The 24,737-nt window shown below is 42.0% G+C and overlaps 1 protein-coding gene across 1 annotated transcript in view; it reads left to right on the top strand.

The window, feature by feature from the left end:
- Positions 1-6,029: 6,029 nt before the first annotated feature.
- The window catches only part of PRDM15 (PR/SET domain 15), a 63,873-nt gene continuing 45,165 nt past the window's right edge, over positions 6,030-24,737 (top strand). Inside the window, exons 1-7 of the mRNA XM_056858554.1 lie at positions 6,030-6,038; positions 14,552-14,597; positions 19,866-19,959; positions 21,157-21,310; positions 22,264-22,516; positions 23,447-23,572; positions 24,304-24,402. Of these exons, the coding sequence (XP_056714532.1) occupies positions 14,561-14,597; positions 19,866-19,959; positions 21,157-21,310; positions 22,264-22,516; positions 23,447-23,572; positions 24,304-24,402 (763 nt within the window). The 5' untranslated portion in view covers positions 6,030-6,038; positions 14,552-14,560. The remainder of the gene's footprint in view (positions 6,039-14,551; positions 14,598-19,865; positions 19,960-21,156; positions 21,311-22,263; positions 22,517-23,446; positions 23,573-24,303; positions 24,403-24,737) is intronic.

Below are 24,737 nucleotides of genomic sequence, written 5' to 3'. Positions count from 1 at the left end.
GATCCTAGGCATACTTACTGGGATTTAATGCTCATTGTAATCAGTGGAACTTGCATGTCAATTTAGGATCGGGTTATAAATACGTTCAGATGTGTCGTGGTCCCCCCCCCCCCCCCCAATAGCTGGTAACCGTTTCAATAGGCTGAGAAGCAAAACTGTATTAACAATAATTTGCTGCTGTACCTCTTATAAATACTTGAAGACATTGAAAACTACTATTTGAGAGTCTTAAGATGTGCCACTGAATTTTTAAAAAATTACCAAAGGCATAATGTGACATTTTGCTTTAAAAACCTTTTTAAAAACACATGGAATTATGTAGCATCATCATATTGGACTAGACTACCTTTAATATTGTAACTAGAACATTTCTATTTTCAAAGAGGAATTACCTTCCAAAACACTAACTTCTTTACAGTATTTAAAAATGTCAATAGTAATCGACTGTGTGTGTATATGAGAGAGAAGAAATTCCTCTGTTCAAGTCCCTTTGAAACAAACAGAAGAGATGAAAAGTTGCGTTTTAAAAAAACAACTCCCATTTCAGTGGAATCTGGAAAGTGCAGGATATTTGTAAAATCTCAGATACCTGCTACTGACACAGATTTGACAGAAAAACAACAAATGATGTATTTATGCACGAGCTGATTTTTCACTTGAAAGATGAAAAATATTGTCTAGAGGTGCATTCTGTTTCTATAAAGACTACCTTTCAGTTCAAAAAGCTGTGCAGCCATTACTTTAGATGCTCAGCAACAAAATATTTTTTGTTGAAAGTAGCTCGTGTTATTCAGGTGTTGCAGGGAGAACTTTTAAACTAAATCTGTTTTGGTATTCAAAATGAATATCTTTTTTCACGATCACTTCCACTGCCCCTTACTACAGTAAACTGCTGTTGACAGTGGTTCTTGTAGGTTATCCGGGCTGTGTAACCGTGGTCTTGGAATTTTCTTTCCTGACGTTTCGCCAGCAACTGTGGCAGGCATCTTCAGAGTAGTAACACTGAAGGACAGTCTCTCAGTGTCAAGTTGACAGTATTTGTACCTGTGTTGAAATATGTATTTCACCATTTAAAAGTTAAGTCAACTATTAGGAGTCTAGTTATGTGCATTTACCTGAGTAAAAATCAAGTATTGCATCACACAATGTCATCCATCACCCATTTGGCCTTTTCTAAACTTGCTATATATTGTTTGGAATAACTTTCTGGGAGAACAATTTGTTGCAAGTTTTGAGGTTTTCAAGATCACTGGCCTAGCAACCATATGAACAAATTATTTCCATGAATAGTAATAAGGTGAGCTCTGACCAGACTTGCTAGTAGGTTTTCCATGAAGATCAGCAAAACTTTCTTGTAATGGTATATGTGCAGGACTGTTTCCTAAATCCCCAATCTGGTATATGAATCAGGCTTGAAACCATCACACAGTGTATCTGAGCATTAGCAAATGTCATGTTGGCACTTTCTCTAGCAATGGCCAAGCACTTGAGGTTGATGTCATTGGAGCTGAAATAGAATACATGGGTCCACTATTGCATGATTTGATTCTTCATATATTTATTTCAGAATCAACTGTAACCAAAATATCAATAAGCTGTTGTGAGACAGAGCCTACTTCATAAGATGCACTGGACTATCAGTGCAACTCTCCTTAGGATTGCACTGTTCGGCTCACAAAATTTTATGATACAAAATGCTACAAGGTGCTTAAGTCTGTGGTTCTCAGACTGATTCAAAAATGGGTTGTGACTGTTTCATAGGTGGATCGTGATTTAAAATCCTGAGGTGGGCGAAGAGGTTTGGGACTCTTCTCCTCCCAGATAACAGTGGGGGAAAAGAAGAAAAAGTTGGGTTTATATGCTGACTTTCTCTACCTTTTAAGGAGAATCAAACTGGCTTACAATCTCCTTCCCTTCCTCTCCCCACAACAGAGTTGCTTAAAGCTCCTATTTGCTGGCACCCCTGCTCATTGCCAGGGTTTCAGCATGTTCCACGTCACCAGTGATGAGGAAGGCAGTGGGGTAATGTCCATTGCCTCACAGAACTAACTACTGCCAAAGGTCTGAGGCATTGTGATGGTGGATCCCAGAAGAATCATTTAGAAATGGATTCCCCTTTGAAAAGTTTGAGAACGACTGCCTTTTGTTTTTAATGTGCCACAAGACTTATTTCAAGTTTTCTTGTCCATCTACCTTACATAATTCCACTTGACTGGACCAATTCAATTCAGATGTATGTGAAATCAAAGGTATGGGGGGAAATTATATTCCACTTTTTGTGGTGCCAGGAATTAAAAGCTGTAATGGGAGGAGGGGGGGGGAAACAAGTTACAGACTATTGTGTGGCTGCTTCTTCAGCATTCATGTGTGTACTTAAAGTATATTTTGTACTAGGTACAAGTGCCATCAACAGGTTTGTGTACCTTTTAACTTGACATAAAGTTTAAGTGATTTCCAGTGCCCATCCAATTATGTTCATTGTTCTAAGTTCATATCACTCAGAGCAAACAATAGCAGCTTTCAGCCACTTGAATTTCCCTAGTCTTTTGGTATGTTGATTGGGATACTTCTGAATCTTTAAAAAACAAAAACAAAGCCAAGTATTTTGTTGCAATTTGTTAAGGCATTACTATAAAATGCCTCATCTATAATGTATGCAGTGAGCCATCTCTCATGAAATGTATAATGCTAAGCAAACACATGGAATAAAATAGCAATGCAAAAGAGAATGTGAACCTAGCCTTATAACATTTTTGAATATGCAAAACAAAAACTCAAATTAAAGTCAGTGTTTACCAAACCTTCAGCGTGTTTTTTTTTTTTTAACAAGGCCATCCTCTAAAAGCATTTCTCACTGCCACGTATTTATGTCAACTGTACACTCCAGAAGTGCGCAGGGCTTTTTCTTTAGCCAGACTTAATGTATTACCATCAGCCTTACTAACTGGCCGTTATACTGGTGTCCCCCTTCCCGATAGACTGTGCCCTTGCTCTATGGAAGAGATGGAAACCATACAACATGTTCTCCTTCGGTGCCCCTTGTATCAAAGATTACGATTAAAACTCTTAAATCCTAGTTTGAGACAGATGGAGGGACTTTCTAACCGTTCAAAGGTTCTCACCCTTCTTAATAACCAGGACCCTAAAATCATAGAAATTGTGACTAATTTTTTTGTTGGTGTGATTGCAATTCGCTCTTCTTTTTAATAAGTTGTTACGTTTTTATTGTACTCGGATGAATGTTGGATATGCCAATAAAGGTATCTGAACTGAACTAAAAGCGTTTCTCAAAGCAGGAATGCAAAGGTTAAGTAAATCTGCCACAATAACAAAGCAGTGTTTTCTATCCATGCTGCTGAAACACAGCAAATTATTGCTGCTAATAGTATAAGATTCACAGTGAGGAATAAGATAGAGCAGCCGGTAGTAGTTTCCGTTTTTAATACTTTGTATCTTTCCAGTTTTGTTACACTCCTGCTTACAACATTCTCCCGGTTGATCATGGTGGTGCAGGAAATCCTGATTTGACTGAGGAACAGGAGCAAAAATTTGAAGATTTTTTTTTTAATGGAATTGTGGAGAGAAACAGACACACGCAATACTTGATTTTAAAACCTAATGTTAATGCTCTACAACAGGGGTCTGCAAACTGCGGCTCCCGAGCCGCATGCGGCTCTTTGGCCCGTTGAGTGCGGCTCTCCGAACTTGATTCGGAGCCCCTGCTCTCGCGCCTGCTTGAGCAGGCAGCCGGGCTGCGGAGCCGGCGCGCCTGAGAGAGCGAGCGCGAGAGAGCAGGCGAGCGGGCGCGCTGTCCCCCCCCCCCACCAATGGGTAGACCTGGCCTCCCAATGGGACTCAGCCGGAGGCCAGATCTATCAATAGGCTTTTATGGCGGTAGACCAGGCCTCCAGACAAGGACTCCGGACAGGGTGGGGGAAATGGCAGGGACTTACAATTTAATTTTTATCAATAAATAAGATCACTATTAAGTATATCAAGTTTTATTCAGTGTACCTATAGTTTAATTAAGACTTAAAACTTTAAAGTTTATTAAGTTAATAAACAGTGTACCTACCTATATAGTTTAAGTTTAAGAAACTTGGCTCTCAAAAGAAACCTCAATCGTTGTACTGTTGATAGTTGGCTCTTTTGACTAATGAGTTTGCCGATCCCTGCGTCTACAACATAAAACGAAGACCACAGATTTGAACAATTCCGCACACATAAGGGTCAGATGGCCCAGAGCTCCTCCAAGTTTGGCCAGGGGCGTGAGGGTGACCAGCCCTTTCTTCCAGCTCCTTGCTCTCCCACCCCGGGGGCTAGCCCCCGGGGTGGGAGAGCAAGGAGCTGGAAGAAAGGGCTGGACACCCTCAGACTTTAGAGAAGGGAAGACAACAAGGGCAACACACACCCAGCAACGCTGTTCTGAAGAATTTGTTCTGGCGATGTGGATTTAGGCGGCTCGAGCATCCTTAAGAGGGTGGTCCTGATAAAAGAGTGTGATTTCTTAACAGCGGTGGTTTCCGGAATGGCCAACTCAGCCACAAGAGGGTGGGTGCGAAAGGGAGACAACCCCATATAATTTTATTCCGCCCAACAGGTCGACCACGAAATCACGAGCTACAAATTGGGATCGGCAACAAAGAGCTACAACTGCGGCCGCAAACACACGGGAACGAATCTGACGCCGGAGTCTTGGCGAGATATTGACTAAAAATGACTGGATAAATAAGATGCTGGAATTGACAGAGATGGCGAAACTTACGGCTTTGATAAATCAGGCTGACAATGTACAATTTTGGGGGGAATGGGAGTCGTGGAGAATTTACTGTGAAAATCAATTTTTAATGGGACCATTTAAAGGATATTCTTTGATTTAATCTTTCATATATATTTTGTATTAAGGTTATATTAAGTTACTAAATTAACACATTTTAATAAGATAAGTATATATTAATTAAATAACATGGGGATTAATTTTGTTAACAAAAGTATATACAATTTATTTTTATTGGTTCTTGTAGGTTATCCGGGCTGTGTAACCGTGGTCTTGGTGTTTTTTTCCCCTAGTTACACAGTTTTTCCTAGTTACCGTCACACAGCCCGGATAACCTACAAGAACCAATGAACTCTGATCGTGAAAGCCTTTGACAATAATTTATTTTTAGATGGAAGAGAGTGAGAGGGAAGTCATTTTAAGCTTACATTACTACTATTATTTGCTTTTTATTACATTCATCAATTTTTAGTAATAGATCTTGATTTATATGTTGTTATATTAAATGAAGAAAATAATAAAAATATAATAATAATAATAATAAAAGATAATAATAAAAGAATCTGACGCTGGAGCTTGACCGTCTGTTAAATAAACTAAAGGTTTTACTATGTTATATTCTCAATGTGTAATAGATAGTCAATTTGAATGATTTCTACATCTCTATGTACTTTTCTATTTAGATACAGTGTTCTACAAATGAATAATATTTTGAACATGAGTTTATTTTCAACGGAAATTGTTATATCGTTTTTATATATTGTTGTTTTTATTTACTTAATGTCTATCCTTCCCCTATTTTTTCCCTTCTGTATCCCCTTAATCTTATAAATAAATAAAAAATATATTAAAAAATAATAAAAAAATAATAATTTATTTTTAGATGGAAGAGAGTGGGAGGGAAGTCATTTTAAGCTTACATTACTACTATTATTTGCTTTTTATTACTTTTAACAATTTTTAGTAATAGGTCTTGATTTATAGGTTATATTAAATGAAGAAAATAATAAAAAAAATTATAATAATAACAATTATTCCGACGCCTGAGCCGGAGCGATGCTGGGCGGGGCCGCTGCACGCCGCCCCGCGCGCCGCGCTATCATTGCAACATCTACGACACGGACATCGCGAGCCATAGGAACTACGATTCCCAGGATGCGTCGCGAAAACCCACCCGCCGGCTTCCGGCGGCGAGCCGCTTCCGGCTCGGATCGGAACCCGGAGCCCGGACTCGATCCGGGCGCGGACATTCCAAAAGCAGGTAACGCCAACCGCCGCCAACCGCCAAGCCGCTCTCTCGCCCCCGGGGGCCGCCCCGCGGCCGCCCCGCGCCGGGGGCCCCCCGTCCCGCCCCGCCCTGGCCTTGGGGCGGCCCGCCGGAGCCCCCCGGCCCTGCCCGGCCGCGCCTCCGTCCCGCTCCTCCTCCTCCACGCCGCCTGTTCTTTGTTACAGGCAGCCGCCGCGTGCGCCGCGGAGGGGGGCGAGGCGCGTCCGAGGGAAAACCCGGCGGAGCCGCTCCCGGATCCCTGGCCAGGCCCAGGCGCCGCCCGGCGCGGCCCGCCTCGCCTCCGCGGCCCCGTCCCGCTTCCCTCAGCCCCCTTCCGCCCCGCCCGCGCCGCGCAACTGGGAGGGGGGGGCGGCCTGGGGGGGGAGGGGGAGGAGGCGAGAGGAAAAGAACACGACGGGGGGGGCGGGGGGTGTTGCCTTCTGCCTGCTGAAGGGCGGCCTCCCCCTGCGGGGGTCCCCGGGCCGCCGTTTACTCCCAGCCCGCCTTGGCCGGGTCGAGGACGGGGGCGCGCTGTTTCCCCCCCCCTTCGCTCCCATTTCAGAAAGATAATTCCCAGTGGGCAGCCGCGTTAGTCTGTCTGCAGTGGTAGAAAAGGGCCAGAGTCCAGGAGCACCTTAGAGACCAACAAGAATATTTTCTGGCAGGGTGTGAGCTTTCGTGGGCCACAGCTCCCTTCTTCAGATACAGCTAGGATGTGAATCCAGCTAGAATGTGAATCCATCTGCCTTTGATTCCCAGTGGGTAGCCGTGTTAAGTCTGTCTGCAGTAGTAGAAAAGGGCAAGGGTCCAGGAGCCCCTTAAAGACTAACAAGAATATTTTCTGGCAGGGTGTGAGCTTTCGCGAGCCACAGCTCACTTCTTCAGATCTGAAATAGAAAAGGGCAAGAGTCCAGGAGCACCTTCAAGACTCACCAAAATATTTTCTGGTAGGGCAGGAGCTTTCGCGAGCCACAGCTCACTTCTTCAGATACAGCTAGGATGTGAATCCACCTGTCTTTAATTCACAGTGGGTCGCCGCGTTCGTCTGCAGTGGTACAAAAGGGCCAGGAGCACCTGAAAGACTCACCAAAATATTTTCTGGCAGGGTGTGAGCTTTCGTGAGCCACAGCTCACTTCTTGAGATCTGAAATAGAAAAGGGCAAGAGGCCAGGAGCGCAGGCTCACGAAAGCTCCGACCCTGCCAGAAAATATTTTGGTGAGTCTTGAAGGTGCTCCTGGCCTCTTGCCCTTTTCTACTAGATCAGATCAAGGTACTTCTTTTTGCAATTTTGCATTTTGTGAGCTTTTTGCATTTCGTGAGCTGTGGCTCACAAAAGCTCCTACCCTGCCAGAAAATTTTATGTTAGTCTTTAAGGGGCTACTGGCCTCTTGCCCTTTTCTACTAGATCAGATCAAGGTACTTCTTTTTGCAATTTTGCATTTTGTGAGCTTTTTGCATTTCGTGAGCTGTGGTTCACAAAAGCTCCTACCCTGCCAGAAAATTTTATGTTAGTCTTTAAGGGGCTACTGGCCTCTTGCCCTTTTCTACTAGATCAGATCAAGGTACTTCTTTTTGCAATTTTGCATTTTGTGAGCTTTTTGCATTTCGTGAGCTGTGGCTCACGAAAGCTCCTACCCTACCAGAAAATATTTTTGTGAGTCTTGAAGGTGCTCCTGGACCCTTGCCCTTTTCGACTACTGCAGACAAACTAACACGGCTACCCACTGTGAATTAAAGGCAGATGGATTCACATTCTAGCTGTATCTGAAGAAGTGAGCTACGGCTCACGAAAGCTCCTACCCTACCAGAAAATATTCAATATAGTAAACTCAACTGTAATTATGAGTATAATTCACAGTGGGTAGCCGTGTTAGTCCATCTGCAGTGGTAGAAAAGGGCAAGAGTCCTGTAGCACCTTAAAGACTAACAAAAATATTTTCTGGCAGGGTGTGAGCTTTCGTGAGCCACAGCTCACTTCTTCAGATACTGAATCTGAAGAAGTGAGCTGTGGCTCCTGAAAGCTCATACCCTACCAGAAAATATTCAATATAGTAAACTCAACTGTAATTATGAGTATAATTCACAGTGGGTAGCCGTTTAGTCTGTCTGCAGTGTAGTAGACAAGATCAAGAGTCCAGTAGCACCTTAAAGACTAACAAAAATATTTTCTGGCAGGGTAGGAGCTTTCGTGAGCCACAGCTTAAAGACTAACACACCTTAAAGACTAACAAAATATTTTCTGATAGGATATGAGCTGTGGCTCACGAAAGCTCCTACCCTATCAGAAAATATTTTTGTTAGTCTTTAAGGTGCTACTGGATTCTTGCCCTTTTCTTTTCCAAAAGAGCGAGAGCGAGAGAGACGCTGCTCCGTGAGGGGCCGCGTTAAATCTTCAAGCCGCCTCAAGGCTGCTCGTTGTTGTGTGCATGTGTGAAGGTGGTCTGCTTGTTTTTTGGGGGGGGGGTGTGATGCGAGGCTCGTGCCTTTATGCATTTTTGAGCTGCACCCCTTCTTTCTGTGTGCACAAGTTACTGGCGTGGATTAGAATCCCTTTACAAGCAAAATGCGCTGAAAGGTTTTTTTTTTAAAAACCACGATTTTGATGTACACAAGTTAGTAAAATGAACGCGGGTAATGGGTGGCATCCCCAAAACACTCAGAATCCTTTTTTGCGTTCCCCGGAATCATCACCATTTATTCCCCTGAGTTGTACAGAGACTGGAAACGTTGTCAGCTCGCCAGGTTTACCTAATGGCAGAGGAAGGCCACCGGCAAAACCACCTCTTAGTCTCTTGCCATGAAAACCCCAAAAGGGGTCGCCATAAGTTGGCTGCGACTTGAAGGCACTTTACACGCACACAACGAGTAGGCAGGCAATGGCAAACCACCTCTGGACATCTCTCCCCTTGGAAATCCTATGGGATCAGCTGCCGTAAATCAGCTGTGACTTGACACACAAAAAGGATGATTCTTTTGCAGATTTTTAAGACCAGGTTTTACTTTACTGATGGCAACCATAGGTCAAAATACATGCACATTATTGTGGAAATGTTCTGTTGATTTTGAAAGGAGGACCATAAAACAGCGATGTTGGACTGTTTGTTCAGTGTCAAAATCCTAGCCTTTTTACCTACACTGAAATAGGTAAATATGACCTGTGCACTTTTCATTGGCTCCTTTTTTTACGTTGTACATTTTCTGTTATTTGTCCTCAAGAGTAATATACCAATTAACACATTAGTGCAAGTCATGATCTGTGTTCATTTGCCTGGTGCCATGTCCCCCAGTTGTATGATTCATGTACGTTCTTCCAAAAATCAAGGCGATGTTCTTACAAAAATCAAGGCAACACAGTATATGTCAATTTGTATAACGTATCCAGGCTAGCCTGATCTCGTCAGATCTCAGAAGCTAAGCAGGGTCAACCCCAGCAAGTATTTGGATGGGAGACCTCCAAGGAATACCAGGATCATAACACAGAGTCAGGTGAGGGCAAACCACCCCTGAACATCACTACAGGGTCACCATAGGTCAGCTGTGACTTGATGGCTATATATATATCTGAACTGGGGCCCACATTAGAAAAAAATGTTGCTTAGACAAGGCTTTTAAAAACTACAGATATAGAAATACTGTAACGGGATGCAAAGCATATTTTTGTCAATATGTTGATTTTTATAGCCGTACTCACAGAGACCTATAATACAGCACTTTACCTGTATGAAATTGTTGTCAAATTACATCCTCATAGGGGAAAAAGCTGCTGGGATGGGCAATTTGGAAAAAGGAAAAAGTGGGCCTGGGGAGGATTGAGAAGTCCATTCCATTCCACTCCCCTCCTCTTCCTTCCTAAGAGTCCCTCCAGAAGTGGCTTTTCCTGTGTAAAGAAGTCCACTGAGCTACAATTGCATGGGTTTAGTTTAGCCCTTACATGCCTGCATGCATGAGAGGGAATTTAAATAGGCCTGTATATGCAGTAGAGCAGCCTGAATAGCCCTCTCTCATCAGATCTTGGAAGCTAAGCAGGTTCAGCAATGGTTAGTAGTTGGATGGGAGACCACCAAGGAAGACCAGGGTTGCTATGCAGAGGAAGGCCATTGCAAACTCTCTCTGGTAATCTCTTGCTTTAAAGACCCCATGAGGGATTGCCATATGTCATTTGCTATTTGACAGCACTTAATTATTACTATATGCAGTAGCAGGCCTGGCATCAGCATACCTTGAGGTGGGGCAGCTGCCAGGGCCTAGGACTTCTGGTGGGACCTGCTGCCTCTTGACATCCACCTACACACCTCGCCTGCTACCTGTCTGTACTTGTGCTCCAAACTGCCCAGAGTCATAGTGGAAGGGCATGTGGGTAGTACACAGTGGTGCCACTCCTAGTAATGGCAGCAGCACTCCCAGGTGCATACAGAAAGGAGGACATGATGTAATGTTGATAATTTTATTGTTATTAGTGTTATTTGGGAGTATGTCTCATTAAACACAGTGGGATTCACTTCTGTGTAAATATGTGTAAGATCAAACTGTGCAAGTACACAGTGAGTTATTTCTAAATGAAATCTATTCCAAGCTATTCCCCCTCCTGTAACCATGTTGCCAAGTTTTGTTCTGTCCTAGAAACAACAGGGGCTACAAAGAGTACCAGAAATGAAGCTATCGGGTCAGCAGCACAGAGACAAATCCTATGAAATTAAGGCTTTAGAAAACCCTAGACTAGATCATTTTGTGATCTTTTCCTGGGTCTTCTAGAGGCCACACTAGCTGCTCTTCAGCAGTGATGAGCTACCAGTAGCTCACAAGCTATCTTTTGGAAACCCCTGACCTAGAAGATATGGAAACAACAATGTTAGTGTTGCCATCTGACTTTCCTTGGACAGTTCATGAAGAGAATATCAAAATCAAGGAATACAGTCTCTACCCAGCCCTCCTGCGCTGTTTGATTCATCCTCAACCAGGACTCATGTTGTTCTGCTCAACTCAGATCCTGGGGAAGAGAGAATGAATTGATTAGGCTGAGTGTTCTTCCATCCTTTCCTCTTTCTGATCTTCACCCAGGATTCATGCTGACAAATCTTGAAAGAGTAGATCTGAGCCAGGAAGAGAAAGATGAACCAGTTCAACACAACACCTGGAGAAGGGAAGCACTTCCCAAACTGATCTGCCTTATTTCCCAGTGCAAGACTAGCTACAATTTAAAGGTATAAGAGCCCTGCTGGATTGGATCAGCCATCTCAATCTAGCACTCTGCTTGCAAAAATAGCTGGCCAGGTGTCTCTAAGATAAGCAAGCCAGGCATTAAGGGAACATTTTTATTTTTATTTGTACATTTGTTTTTATTTTATAGTCAGAAGCGTACAGAAGGAAAAAAGGGAAAGGGAAAAAATAAAGATATCCAACATACAATAAAAAAATAGATTCAGAAACAAATCAAGCAGACTACATTACCCTGCTTTTCTACACCATTTTAAGATCAAATAATTGCCTAAATTATAAAAAAAGAAAAAATATTCGGACAAGTTAAATATATAACAATCTGAAAATAATCACCTTTCATATCTATCAAGCATATGTAATATCTCTGCATTGAAGTAATTATCTAGATCTGAAATTAAAATATAATTGCGATGTTAGTATCTACTTTCTTTTCTGACCCATTGACGTACCACCTCGGCAATACTGGTATATGTGGGTCAGCCCTGCAATGGCTAGTCCAAGATTGGGGACAGGGTAGCACAAGGGGAGAGGGTGTTACCACTATACCCTTTGGTATGTAGAGTCCCTCGCCCAGCTAGTCCAGAGTTTTGGGCTGGGCAGCCATCTGTTTGTAGTTAACACTCAGCTGTATCTGTTGATGGGCAGCCGGTCGGATGCTGCCCCAGATGTACTGGCCAGATGTTTGGAGGCTGTGGTGAAGCGATTGAAACAGAGTTGGCTGAAACTGAATCCATCGAAGACAGACATTCTGTGGCTGGGCCAGGGAGACCTGGGGTTTGGATGCCAGCTCCCAACTCTTGGCAGTGTGCAGTTAACACTAGCACCGACTGTCAGGAGCTTGGATGTGACTCTTGATGCCTCCCTTTCAATGGAGGCACAGTCACAAATGTAGCCAGGGTGGCATTTTTCCATCTTCGCCAGGCTAGGCAACTGGTGCCCTTCCTATCTGGCCCTGACCTAGCCACAGTTATCCATGCAATGGTCACCTCCAGTTTAGACTACTGTAACTACTCGCTCTACACAGGGCTGCCCTTGAGACTGATCCAGAAACTTCAACTGGTCCAGAATGCAGCGACGTAGGTCCTTATGGGGGACCCCATGGACAGCACATATGCTATCTGTGCTCCACCAATTGTACTGGCTCCAAGTTTCTGGTATTGACCTTCAAAGCCTTAAATGGACTGGGACCATTGTACCTGCAGGACTGCCTCTCCTGATACACCTCCCAAAGAGTGTTACTGGGGGTCACTGGCCCCAAAAGCATTTGGCTTTCCTCAGCCAGAGCCTTCTTGGCTCTGGCCCCAGCCTGGTGGAGTGGAACTCTCTTATCAAGTGAGACCCGGGCCCTGCAGGACTTGATGCAATTCCACAGGGCATGTAAGGCTGAGATGTTCCTCTAGGCCTACAGTTGAAGACAGTGACATTTTCCATATTAGCTGGCCTCCCTCCTCCCTTTTTTTAACCTATTTACCTATATTTTACCTACTTTTATTTCCCTTCCCTTATTGAGGGTACCCTGTTGTTCCTCCCTTCCCTTATTCTTTCCCCTCTTTGACTGGTTCCCTAATATTGTTATACAGTTTAAGAGTGCCATTGGAATTTTAATATATAATGAGGATTTTAATTGAAAATGCTGTGATTTTAATTGCCGTTTGAATTTGTTGTGAGTCGCCCTGAGCCTGACTTGGTTGGAAAGGGCAAGATAGCTGTCGAAATAATAAACAAACAAACAATAAAATTTTCCCTGGCATTATTGTCTTTTCCAGGGTCTCTTGTCTTCTTATGATGGAACCAAGTATGATAGCCTCAGTTTAAACATTTGAATTTCTAGGGAGAGTTCAGGCTTGATTTGATCTAAAACCCACTTATTTGTCTTTTGGGTGGTCCATGATATCTGTAAAACTCCTCCAACACACCATTTCAAATGAATCCACTTTTTTCCTATCAGCTGTTCATTATCCAATTTCACACCTGTACATAGTAACAGGGAGTACTGTGTTATGTGTTATCTTGATTTTGGTTGCCAGTGACACATCCTTACACTTAAGGATCTTTCATGCTGCCTTTCCCAATCTCAGTCTCCTTCTGATTTCTTGGTTGCAGTCTCCATTTTGGTTGATGATTGAGCCAAGAAATAGAAAATCTTTTAACAATTTCAAGTTCTTCATCATCAACCTTAAAGTTGTGCAATTCCCCAGTAATCATTCCTTTTTTCTTTTTGATGTTCAGCTGTAATCTTGCTTTGGCATTTTCTGCTTTAACCTTCATCAGTAATCATTTCAAGTCTTCACTATTTTCTGCCAGTAATCAACTACATATCTCAAATTGTTATTGTTCCTTCCACCATTTTTCACTCTACCTTCATCTAAATCTAATCCAGTTTTCCTTATATGTTCTGCCTATAGATTGAAGAGAGAGGGCAATTTGTATTGCCCTGCTTATTACATCTCTCATCCTATTTGATTACATAGTTTTATACCATTTAATTTGCCTTGAGTCTCATTGAGAAAGGAATGTTATAAATAAAGTGAATAAAAGTCAGCCAGTAATCTTTGCTTTGTATGCTGTTTCAGGAAACAATACTGAGATTATTATCTCTTACTAGATGTGTGTTCCTTCTAGTCATCTAGAGTGTTTTATTTTCACATGAAATGATCTTTGATAGGGTCACAAATTACTTCCATTTGAGGTTTAAATTTGTTTAGTGGGGCCATCTTTTCTTTCCATACACAGATAATTTTCCCTTTCAAGTTTTCTTTGCAACCATAAAGAGCAACCTAAGCTCTATTTTCAAGTATGGGCCATTTCAATCCATTTAGTGATTTGTCTAAAGCTTCCATACATAGTGAAATTAACACCTGCACAGTCATCTCGTATGATGGTATACTTTTTCCAGGGAAAAAGTTTTCTGTCTAGAAAATTTGTCTAATCCCGTTCAGAAACAGTTGAGATAGCAGAAGGTTGCAGGTCACACAAGAAGTGCCTAGAATGCTGCATATTGCCATCCATGCTATATAATACTGTTTTCTAACAGTTGCACAGATTTGTTCTTGAGGCAGGAACATTCATGGATTATATGGGCTTTCAATTTTGTGTATCGCTTGGTGCAATCAAAAAGTCTGTAACACACTTCCCATTGAATGTAAGTTGGGTCAAAATTATACCTACCTCTGGTAGGATATTGAAGTATTTTTACAGGGATGTAGAAGTCTACATAACCCTGTTGGGAAGTATTTTATCAGGCAGTGCTTAACAGTAATTGGTGTTGGTGTCTCATCTGTTTTGACAGATTTCAGAAATGGCAGAAGATGGCAATGAGGAGACAATGTTTATATGTGAGTATTCCTCAAGAAATGGCAGAATGATGATACACTTTGTCACTACACCATGTTAACTGCAAAAGGGTAATTAACGTGTTTTTCAGTTCTGTTTGTAAACCTAACTATTTATTAGAACTTAAAAGTTTGCTTAAGTATAGATGAGTATTTCCAACTTTTAAATTTGGAGAACAGAGTCTCTACTTTTTCTTGTCCTGAGGTTGTTGTTTTTTTTAAAAAAATATGGCATTTCAATTCTTCAGTAACTAATTTTCTCATATGTTCATAAATGGAAGGGCCAGCACTGGCTAGTTTGTTAGAAAGTAATCCTTTTTTCACATTGCTCTATCTAGCGGCTATGTTCCAGAAAGGAAAAAAAAAACACATTGTATTAACAATAGACATTGCTGATATTGTATGTTGTGTTTTGTGTCTTGGACTATAATATCATTCTATCATTCTATGGAAATCTCAGCTGTTAACTTTGACCCATTTGTAAGGCATTGTGCAGTCAACATTTACTCTAATTTGGACACAATAATTCTTGCAAGTCAATTTCAGAACCAGAGTATGCTCCCATTTAAACCTGTCTGACCTTAGAGTAGGGCTCCCCAACGTTTTTGGGCCTGCATTAGGGTTGCCAGCTCTGGGTTGGGAAGTACCTGGAGATTTTGGGGATGGAGCCTGGGGAGGGCAGGGTTTGGGGATGGAAGGGACCTCAACAGGATATAATGCCATAAAGTCCACCTTCAAAAGCAGCCATTATCTCCAGGGGAACTGATCTTGGTCATCTAGAGAGCAGTTGTGGTAGTGGGAGATCCCCAGGTGCCACCTGGAGGTTGGCAACCCTAGCCTGCAGGCACCTTTGCAATTCTGGCACTGGATAGTGGGTGTAACCACAAAGTGGCTGCCACAAGAGGCAGGGCCAACCACAATATGGCTGCCACGTGAGATAGAGCCAACCACAAAATCTCAGGGAGTGAGATCATGTATAACTTCAGCATTTCAAACAGAAGCTCTGTTTAACAGGACTCATTTTAAAATGAACATACTGTTTTAAAAATTTTCTTGCATACACACAGCTTATCTTCAGTCATATAGTGAAGATGTGCACAGCCAATCAGATCTCCAATGTCCAAAGTCCTGCTGGGCAACAGCCCCCTCTGGCCCTACCCACTTTCTAAAAACATTAGGTGGGCACCAGGAATGATGTCTGCAGGTGCCATGGCATCCATGGGCATCATGTTGGCGAGCCCTGGTTTAGATCCTGTACTGACCTTTGTTCTGTGTGCTCCACCTTTCTGAGGTCAGGCAGGTGGCAACCATATAGGGGGGACCTTTAAGTTGTGGCACCTCTTTTTTGGAATCCCCTCTGTGTGGTTGTGTGCTGGGCATCTAATTTAATGAGTTTTAGATGCTATGTTGTTGCCACGCCCCCACAAACATGTGACCGTGTATTCAGACTGACATAGGGAGTTAGCTTGTGTGTTTGTGCAGGGAGTGGGAAACAAGGATCTTTTACTAAAAAGAGGTGGCTGAGAGTAGCACATTTCAGCAGGGAAAGGATGACATGATTTAAAGGTTTGAAAAAATGGAGTTTATTGTGGGATTTGGTACAAGAGTGTGTGTGGGAGACTTATGCTAAGCAAATACCAAATCAAAGCACATGTAAATAGTATATTCTTTATCCAAACTAACAATATAACAACCAAAGATTGAGCAGAGCTACTCCAGTTTGGAGCAGGAGTTACTTTTAAGCTAATGGTGTAAATGTGGGGGAAATAGAGAATAGGACAGGGGAGACGTGGAATCCATTGGGACAGAGGTGTCCAGTCTTCCAGATGTGAGGCCTAAATAACAGAGGAGCACAGTGCCGGCTGTCTGTGTGGTGCAGGATGGGTTGGAAAATAAAGAGATAGATCAAGATGGAGAGCAAAGTTATACCTTCCGTAGTTTGTGGAGAAATCAGGATGGAAGAAGGAAGGATCCAGTGTGTTGGGAGACTGAGTTGCAATCCAATTTGTAGCCAGGATCAGACTCAGTGATTTCCACAAGGAAGTAGACTTAACCATGAGGCTAGGATAACAGGTAGGCTCCAGAAACTAGCTACAAAGATTTGGAGGCTGAAAGGTGGCTTCTATGCACCTTAATCACATTGAGAAGGGGACAGTAGCTCTGCTGTAACGGGATTCTTTGAATCTTATTGGGAGATTTGAACTTCAGGGGAGTGGAAAGTAGAAAGAACTCCAAATATGGGTATGATTCACCATGTTCAAAATTACGGGGAAATACAGGGAATATCAACCTGGGGTGATTTGGGTACCTGCCCAGAATACCAGGGTTAAGAAGACCTTGATGGCCCTTCCTGGGTCTTCCATTAAATTACTAGAGTGGTCCTAAAAGGCAAGTTATTCCTCTGCAAACTTTGATAATTTATTATGGCCCGAACTTTGATGATCCCTCAGAAAGCCAAAGAATAGAACTGTTATCAAGGGAGTGTCCACCCCTCTGGGGGAACCTGGCCACTTCCCTGTAAATCAACTTTTCGGCTGCCTTTCAGCCTGTTCTCAGTTTTCATATCAAACATGGTTTTCCTTCCAGACTCTCAGACGTCATGAAGGTGACCCAAAAATATGCTTCCCGACTCAAGATTACTTTCAGGGTTGTAACATGAAACCATTTCTGTTTTCCCAGGCATTTGTAGGTGGAGTTTTTTAATGGTTCTGGGCCTTATTGTTTAGTTGTTCTACTGCAGTGATTTTTTGATGTTTATAAATTGTAGTTTTCGTGCTATATTTTTAGTCACTTTCATACTGTTCCTTTTATTGTTAGCTATATATTGATGCTTATATACTGTTAGAATATTCATTGCATAGTTTTCTTGTTTTGTTGTTATAAGCCATGTTGTGAGCTTTTAGTCTGAGTGCAGGATAAATATATTTTAAAGAAACAAATACATCTGCTGGGTTGCTAACAAAATGGAATTTGTGGTTGTATGTATGATTTTCTGCCCGAACAAGAAGGGTAAAACTCTCATTCTGCCCCATTTGCTTTGTATAAGTTACTCTATAGGTTACTCTATAGAAATTTTGGTTAGTGTTTCAAAACCACAGCTAGGGATAGACCCCACCACCTTAGGTATTACTTTCCAGCATTATGATGCCTTACAATGTTCATTTGCTTTCCTCGTCTTTCCCTGAACTTCACAGTCTTCTAAAGAGAACCTCAGGACCATTTCTGGCATTATATTTCTTGTCTTTTTAAACAAAAAATGTGCAAGAGAAGTATGCAGAGTACATTTGAAGAATGCATATTATGGGTCCAGCGGCCTCCCCTTATGCATGTTCAGTATAACTTGTGACCTGAGCTGAAACATGTACAAAGTGTACACATGTCGATTTTGTTTGTTACCTTGGGAATTGCTGGATTGCTGACAGTGCATTGAGAACTTATACACGTTCACTTTGTTTGACTGTACACTCTGTCTACAACTGATACTGATCATGCTCAGAGGGGAATGTAGTCCTAGTCTTACCCCCACACACATTCACTCTACTGATCATGCTCAGAGGGGAACGAAGTCCTACTCTTACCCCCATTCACATTCACTCTACTGATCATGTTCAGAGGGGAATGTAGTCCTAGTCTTACCTCCACACACATTCACTCTACTGATCATGCTCAGAGGGGAATGTAGTCCTAGTCTTACCCCCACACACATTCACTCTACTGATCATGCTCAGAGGGGAATGTAGTCCTAGTCTTACCCCCGCACACATTCACTCTACTGATCATGCTCAGAGGGGAATGAAGTCCTACTCTTACCCCCACACACATTTACTCTACTGGCGGTAGAACTTGTGAACAACTCTGGACTTTCTGCAGAATCTCACATAATTGAACTTTCAGACACTGCAGACACAAGTGCCTTAATTTTTTTCTGGTTGCTTCCCTTCGTATATTTATAAATAATTTGGGAAATGTGGCATTGCAAACTTCTGTCAGAGTAATGGGATTAAGGATACATCAGTAAAACATATAGGTTGTAATTATTCCAGTTCTGTGGAAGCATGTATTTAAATAATCCTATTTCAACAATCCTAAATTATATTTCTTTTTTGCTGTGGGAATCTCCCCTGCCTGCCGAATGAATGTTGCCCGGGGGGGGGGGGTGGTGGTGTTGTGTGTGTTTGGGAGGGTTAATTTCCAGCAACGAACATCATGGTTGCCTATGCCTTCAGTATCATTTTACAAGCCAAACGTTTTGTTTCTTCTAATAAAGCAGCACTATTGCTAGGCAAGTTATGCTGCCTTTTCTTGTTCGTCCAAGATACCTTTGTATAGGAGGCATAAAAGAACACATAGTGCTGTTCAGTTGTGCTGCCTCTGCAGTACTGACAACTGTGAAGCTTTTTAACATTTTACAGGCAAGCTAAGCAGATGTACTTGAGATACTGCTCATAAATAGTTTGACTCCATTTGGGATGCTAGGTAATTTAATTAGGTGCAATAGCACAGGAATAAAAGCAGATGACTGGGTGTTGAAAACCTTTTTTTTTCTCTTTATGATACTACTGCTGACTCAGCATGAATGTCTATGCCATTATTTGCTTGTGTGTTTGTTGCCTGCATACCCAAAGGTGCATCAGGTTGGGATGATTTTGGCACAGTAGTGCTTGTTGTCAAAGCGACCAACCACTGTTTAGTTTAATAAGCAGCTTGTCTCTTCAGCAGTGGGAACTGCTGTGAAAAAACAGCAACACGGGCATTAAAGGACTGGCAGGAATGCACAGTTATCTCCTGAACATACATCTCTCTTCTTTGGAACCTGATTTATGTGATGTCTCTTGTTTGCTGTAAATAACATCTCTAGACAGTATCTAGATGTAACAGGAAGTAAGTGACATGCTTGCTGGGGATGTTTGCAGAATATGGAAGACACTACAATGATATATGTGTGTGTTTTAAGAACTAGATGAGAGTACTTCCAATTTTAGCCACCTAGATAATATTTGCACTATCTGAGTCAATTCATAATATATAATTTTCATGTGTTTCTGCACCTTGCTCTAGACATCTTTCCTCAACTGCTAAAATATATTTGAAACATGTTCTTGAGAAATTTAATCCCTGAAATGAAGTGAAAGGTACTCTTGTTTCAACTGGGTTTGTTGCCACTGGCTTGTGGAATATTGCAGGAGATGGAATTAGTTGGAGAGGCTTGAATGTTCTCCCTACTTACTGAGAAAGTTAGTCCAAGTTGGTCTTTCTCTTGTCTGCCTCCAGGGTGTGAAGACTGTAGTCAGTATCATGATTCAGAATGTCCAGAACTGGGGCCGGTAGTGACTGTCAAAGACTCCTTTGTATTAAGTAGAGCAAGGTAAGTTAGATTGCAAACTCCATTGCTTTTAAAGGAAACGAAGCCAGAGCTGCAAAAGAGAATTTATTAAACTTCTGGTTTTCCATTTTTGCTGCATTTCAAATTTGAAATATGCCTGATCTTGGAGACCTCGCGTGTATCCTGTCCTGACTGGCGGCTAAAACAATTCTAAACTACTGCCGGAAGTTTTTCCTCTCTGGCACAATTCAGTACCAGGAAGGCAATGATGATGGCTCTGCAGTAGAGAATAATTAGTTTGATCAGCCAGGGCAAAAATTTATGTAAGCTTTATCTTATATTTGGGCTACAGCAGAGGTAGATTGGCTGTCAAGGCCACCTGAGAACATCCTGGTAGGCCAATGGCCTAGGAAGCTGCCCCCCTACTGGGACTGTCCCAACCCTAGAGTGGCTCTTTGTGAAGTGGGCAGGAGCCACCGCTGCTGCAAATGGTTAGCACCCATGAGGGGCAAGAGCTGCTGCAAGCCAGCAGTCCCTGCGTTGGGGGAGCCAGCGGAATTTTAGCCAATGCTGAAAAACACTTAGGGAAAGACAGGTAGCCTTCTTTAATCATTGGCAGTCTAAATGAAACTGTCAAGACGGATGATTGATTTTGGGTGAAGATTTGCTTATTAAGTAAGCTTACCATCTTTGGTTATGCTCATTTGAATCTTTACTGTACATCATTTGCAAAGTGGTTTGTAGTCTGTCTGTCTTCACAGTAGGCATGTATGAGGTTGTTATAAAATTTGAGACTTACAGCAGCTTTAGATTTTGAACATACTGCACAGAAAACATTTTATTTTAGGGAAAACGTATGTAGAGCTACATAATTTTTAAACCGAAATGTTTAACATATAGGAAAATCATAACTTTTAAAAGAAATTTGAGGTGACGCTGAAAGTTAGCAATATCAGTAGAAGACATGAATCCATGGCTTCTAAGATTAAGAAGTTAATTGCTTGTCCACACTGGTGTTCCTACCATGTGAAAGTTCAGGAAGGCCAACGTCTTGTTCCATCATTGTGGAAGGTTGATTTCAAACTTTTGCTTCTTGCACTTGCTAATAATTACCTATTTTTGACATTGCTATGTTGAGGGGTGAGACTGAATTCATCCTTCTGTGGAGGCTGGCAAACCTGTATCAGACACAGTTTATCTCTGACTTACTCTGACTTGTCCAAAATACTAACTTTTTAGGTCATCCCTTCCATCCAATTTGGAGATTAGACAACTTGAAGATGGAACTGAAGGTGTTTTTGCAGTGACTCAGATGGTCAAGCGTACCCAGTTTGGCCCTTTTGAATCCAAAAGAGTTGCCAAACTGGAAAAGGAGCCAGCATTTCTGTTGAAGGTACCATGTATCCATGCTTAGGTAGTTTGTCTATCACAGTTTTATCTTGCTCTTCCTCAAGATAGACTAGACAGAGAAGAGTGATTGGCCAAAGGTCATCCAGTGATCTTCATGTCAGAGTGGGGATTTGAACCCAAGTATCTACAGTCTTGGTCCAATGCTCTAACTGTTATGCAACACCATTCAACTTATATTTTAGTTTGATCTTCTGTCAGTTACCAGGTTGCCACAAAAAATCATTTATGTGTTTTATTATTATTTTCATTTGTGCAATATCCCCTCCCCACCTAGTCCTTTCCTCCCCCTTTCCCCGCTGCTGAGCACCACCCCTTCAATACCACCTTAGGGTGTGGTTAGATTAATTTTATTACCTGCAAATTTCTGTCTCTGGAGTTTGGGCGCCATTGAGCATTATTGGGCTATTTTAAATTGTATTTTAAACTATTTTAATGGGTTATTGTTTTATTGAGTTTTAAACTGTGTAAGCCGCTCTGAGCCCGACCTTCGGGTTGGGGAGAGCGGGGTAGAAATGTAATAAATATATAATAAATAATTTTGGAGTCAGTTCTTCTGTTGACTTTCAAAGGATAGAGTCAAATATGAGTAGGATTTTGGAATCATCATATGGTAGGGATTCAATAGGAAGAGGAGCGCAAAAGGTCCAGCACACAATGGGCTTCATTCCCAAAATTTGTTGGAAAAGTGAGATTTTCACAGCCTGGAGAGATTCTTTTACAGCAAAGAACAGAATTCCTATTATTGGAAGCTGTTTCCATCATGGGAACTGGTTTCTAATGGTTTATTCCCCATGTCACAACAGTAATACCTGAATGTTGGGACCACGTGGACAGGGCAGTCTAGTAACAGAAGTGCATTCTTGTATATAGTGTTATTAGAAGTGATCATTAGTATTAAGTTTATATTCAGTATCTTTCTCAATGGGTGTGTCTCAGGTTTTTCAGAAGGATGGTCCTCCAGTATATTTTGATACCTCTAATGAAGATGATTGTAACTGGATGATGATGGTGAGATCAGCCACACAGTATGAACACCAGAACCTGACTGCCTTCCAGCATGATAATGACATTTACTTTACTACTTCCCGGGATATCCCACCGGGAACTGAATTAAGAGTATGGTACGCAGCATTTTATGCAAAAAAAATGGAAAAGCCTGTTCTAAAGCAGGTTACTAGCACTGCCAATGGTACGTGTGGTTGGATTTACTATGTTACCGTATATAGTGCAGGTCTATGTAAATAGTGCCCAAACAGCTAAAAATTTCAACTATCTCCCAGTCCTTTTAGACAGAAGGTTATAATGAAGGTTATAATAGATAGTTTGGTGGTTTATCTCTCTGTGTCCATATATTGTTAACATATTGTAAACTCTAGTTAGAGAAAGTATATGCCTCCTATTAAGATCTCTCAAATTATAATGTGAATTCTATAAGAGGCAGCTGGAAAGTTTTCAGCCTAAGTAGAACTGAATTGGGGTATGTACGCAGCATACTACTCCCTCCCCCTCCCTCCAAATGAAAAAGCCACCTCTAAAGCAGGATACTGACATTTTTCGGTGGTACTATGGCAAGAGGAGGAACCCCCTTGGCACAGAGTGGTAAACTGCAGTACTGTAGTCCAAGCTCTGCTCACGACCTGAGTTCGATCCCAACGGAAGTTTGTTTCAGGTAGCCGGCTCAAGGTTGACTCAGCCTTCCATCCTTCCGAGGTCGGTAAAATGAGTACCCAGCTTGCTGGGGGTAAAGGGAAGATAACTGGGGACGGCACTGGCAAGCCACCCCATAAACAAAGTCTGCCTAGTAAACGTCGGGATGTGGCGTCACCCCATGGGTCAGGAATGACCCAGTGCTTGCACAGGGGACATTTACCTTTATTTTTACTATGAGAAGTGCTGGAATAATAATTTCTTTTAAAAATATTCTCATCCTTAATATGTCAGAGGTATTTTCTTTGACTTTTCTGTTTTTCTCAAGGTATAGGCGTGTAAGAACTTTTCAGACCTCCTTCATATATCAGTGTAGCCTATGTTACTAACATATGTGGTCTCTCTTAGCATTGTAACACTGATGTAATAAGTGGGAGAAAAATTAATAGAAATACTCTCTCTATAATAATAGACATGTGCTTAGTTGTGATGGAATGTGACCAAGAAGGAAACAAAATTACTTCAAAGCCTTCTGACACATGTGTCTTTTCTGTCAAGAAAGTCAAGAAATCCCGATTTCATGAGGCCGATCTTACAGGTATGAAAACCACTTTGGTCTCCATTCTGTATCTGCTATGTTGGTGGCTAGCGTCAATGACTCAGCAGTCACTCATTACAGAGCGCACCTGTGATGAGGTGGCTGTCAAGTCCTCTCTCATTCATTACAGAGTGCACCTGTGAGATGAGGTGGCTGTCAAGTCCTCTCTCTCTCTCTCTCTCTCTCTCTCTCTCTCTCTCTCTCTCTCTCTCTCTCTCTCTCTCTCTCTCTCTCTCACTCACTCACTCACTCACTCACTCACATACATACATTTTGGTATTTAATTATTGCCCCTATAAATTTTGACAAGTTACCTGTGCTCTTGTACCGCCAGATGCCTCGTTGAACATTTCCATATTTTTAAATAAAGGAGTAATTAAACTGGCCCTGAGCTCATTAAATATAGGACACTGTCAAGTCTGATGGCGTTTATAAAACAGTTAGGTGGAGTTAGTGGGTGGATTTAAACTTGTGACCCTCCATTTGAGAAAACATAGATTTACATCCCAAAATACTGCTTCGTTTTGAACTCTCTGCCGACCCCCGTATTCTTATCACAGTGCAATCCTAAGTGGAGAGACACCCTTCTGATCCCATGGAAGTCAATGGGCTTATTGCAGAGGTAGGTCTGCTTAGGTTTGCTCTGTCAGTGTTCCACAAATCTGCATAATGATTTCAGTATCCTGTGTTTTGGGGGATGCCAATGTTCATTTTTGTTTGCTGTGATCTAGAGAGCACTCCAGATAGTGGTGGGCCTCTTGAAACAGAGTCTAACCAGTGGACATGTAAAGTATGCTCAACAACTTTCCAAGAACCTCAGCTGCTGACAGGTAATGGAAAGACTCCTTAACTTCTACGATTGCATGAATTCACTGACATAGCGTCTTAGTTGTTGTGCAGGGTTTCTGCTGCTGTTTGTAAGACCTGCATTTCAAAGGCTTGTTTCTTTCTTTCTTGTCTTCAGAGGTAATATAAGGAAATGTGTAAATAGTTGCCTCAGTGTATCAAATTCTGGAGGGTGCTTTTATTCTGATTTGATGTGCAAGGTCTCCAACGTTGAGGTGAAGGAGGAAGGTGTTGTTTTGTGTGTGTCCTGGAGCACCCAGAGAACTTTGGATCAGTGTTCTGCTCTGTTTCCACCCTGCGCTTGTGTTTCCATACGGTC

Source organism: Euleptes europaea, chromosome 12 (assembly GCF_029931775.1).
Source record: "Euleptes europaea isolate rEulEur1 chromosome 12, rEulEur1.hap1, whole genome shotgun sequence".
Classification (NCBI taxonomy): Eukaryota; Metazoa; Chordata; class Lepidosauria; order Squamata; family Sphaerodactylidae; genus Euleptes; species Euleptes europaea.
The sequence above is the reverse complement of the archived record's forward strand: the minus strand, read 5'-3'. Positions and strand labels throughout refer to the sequence as shown.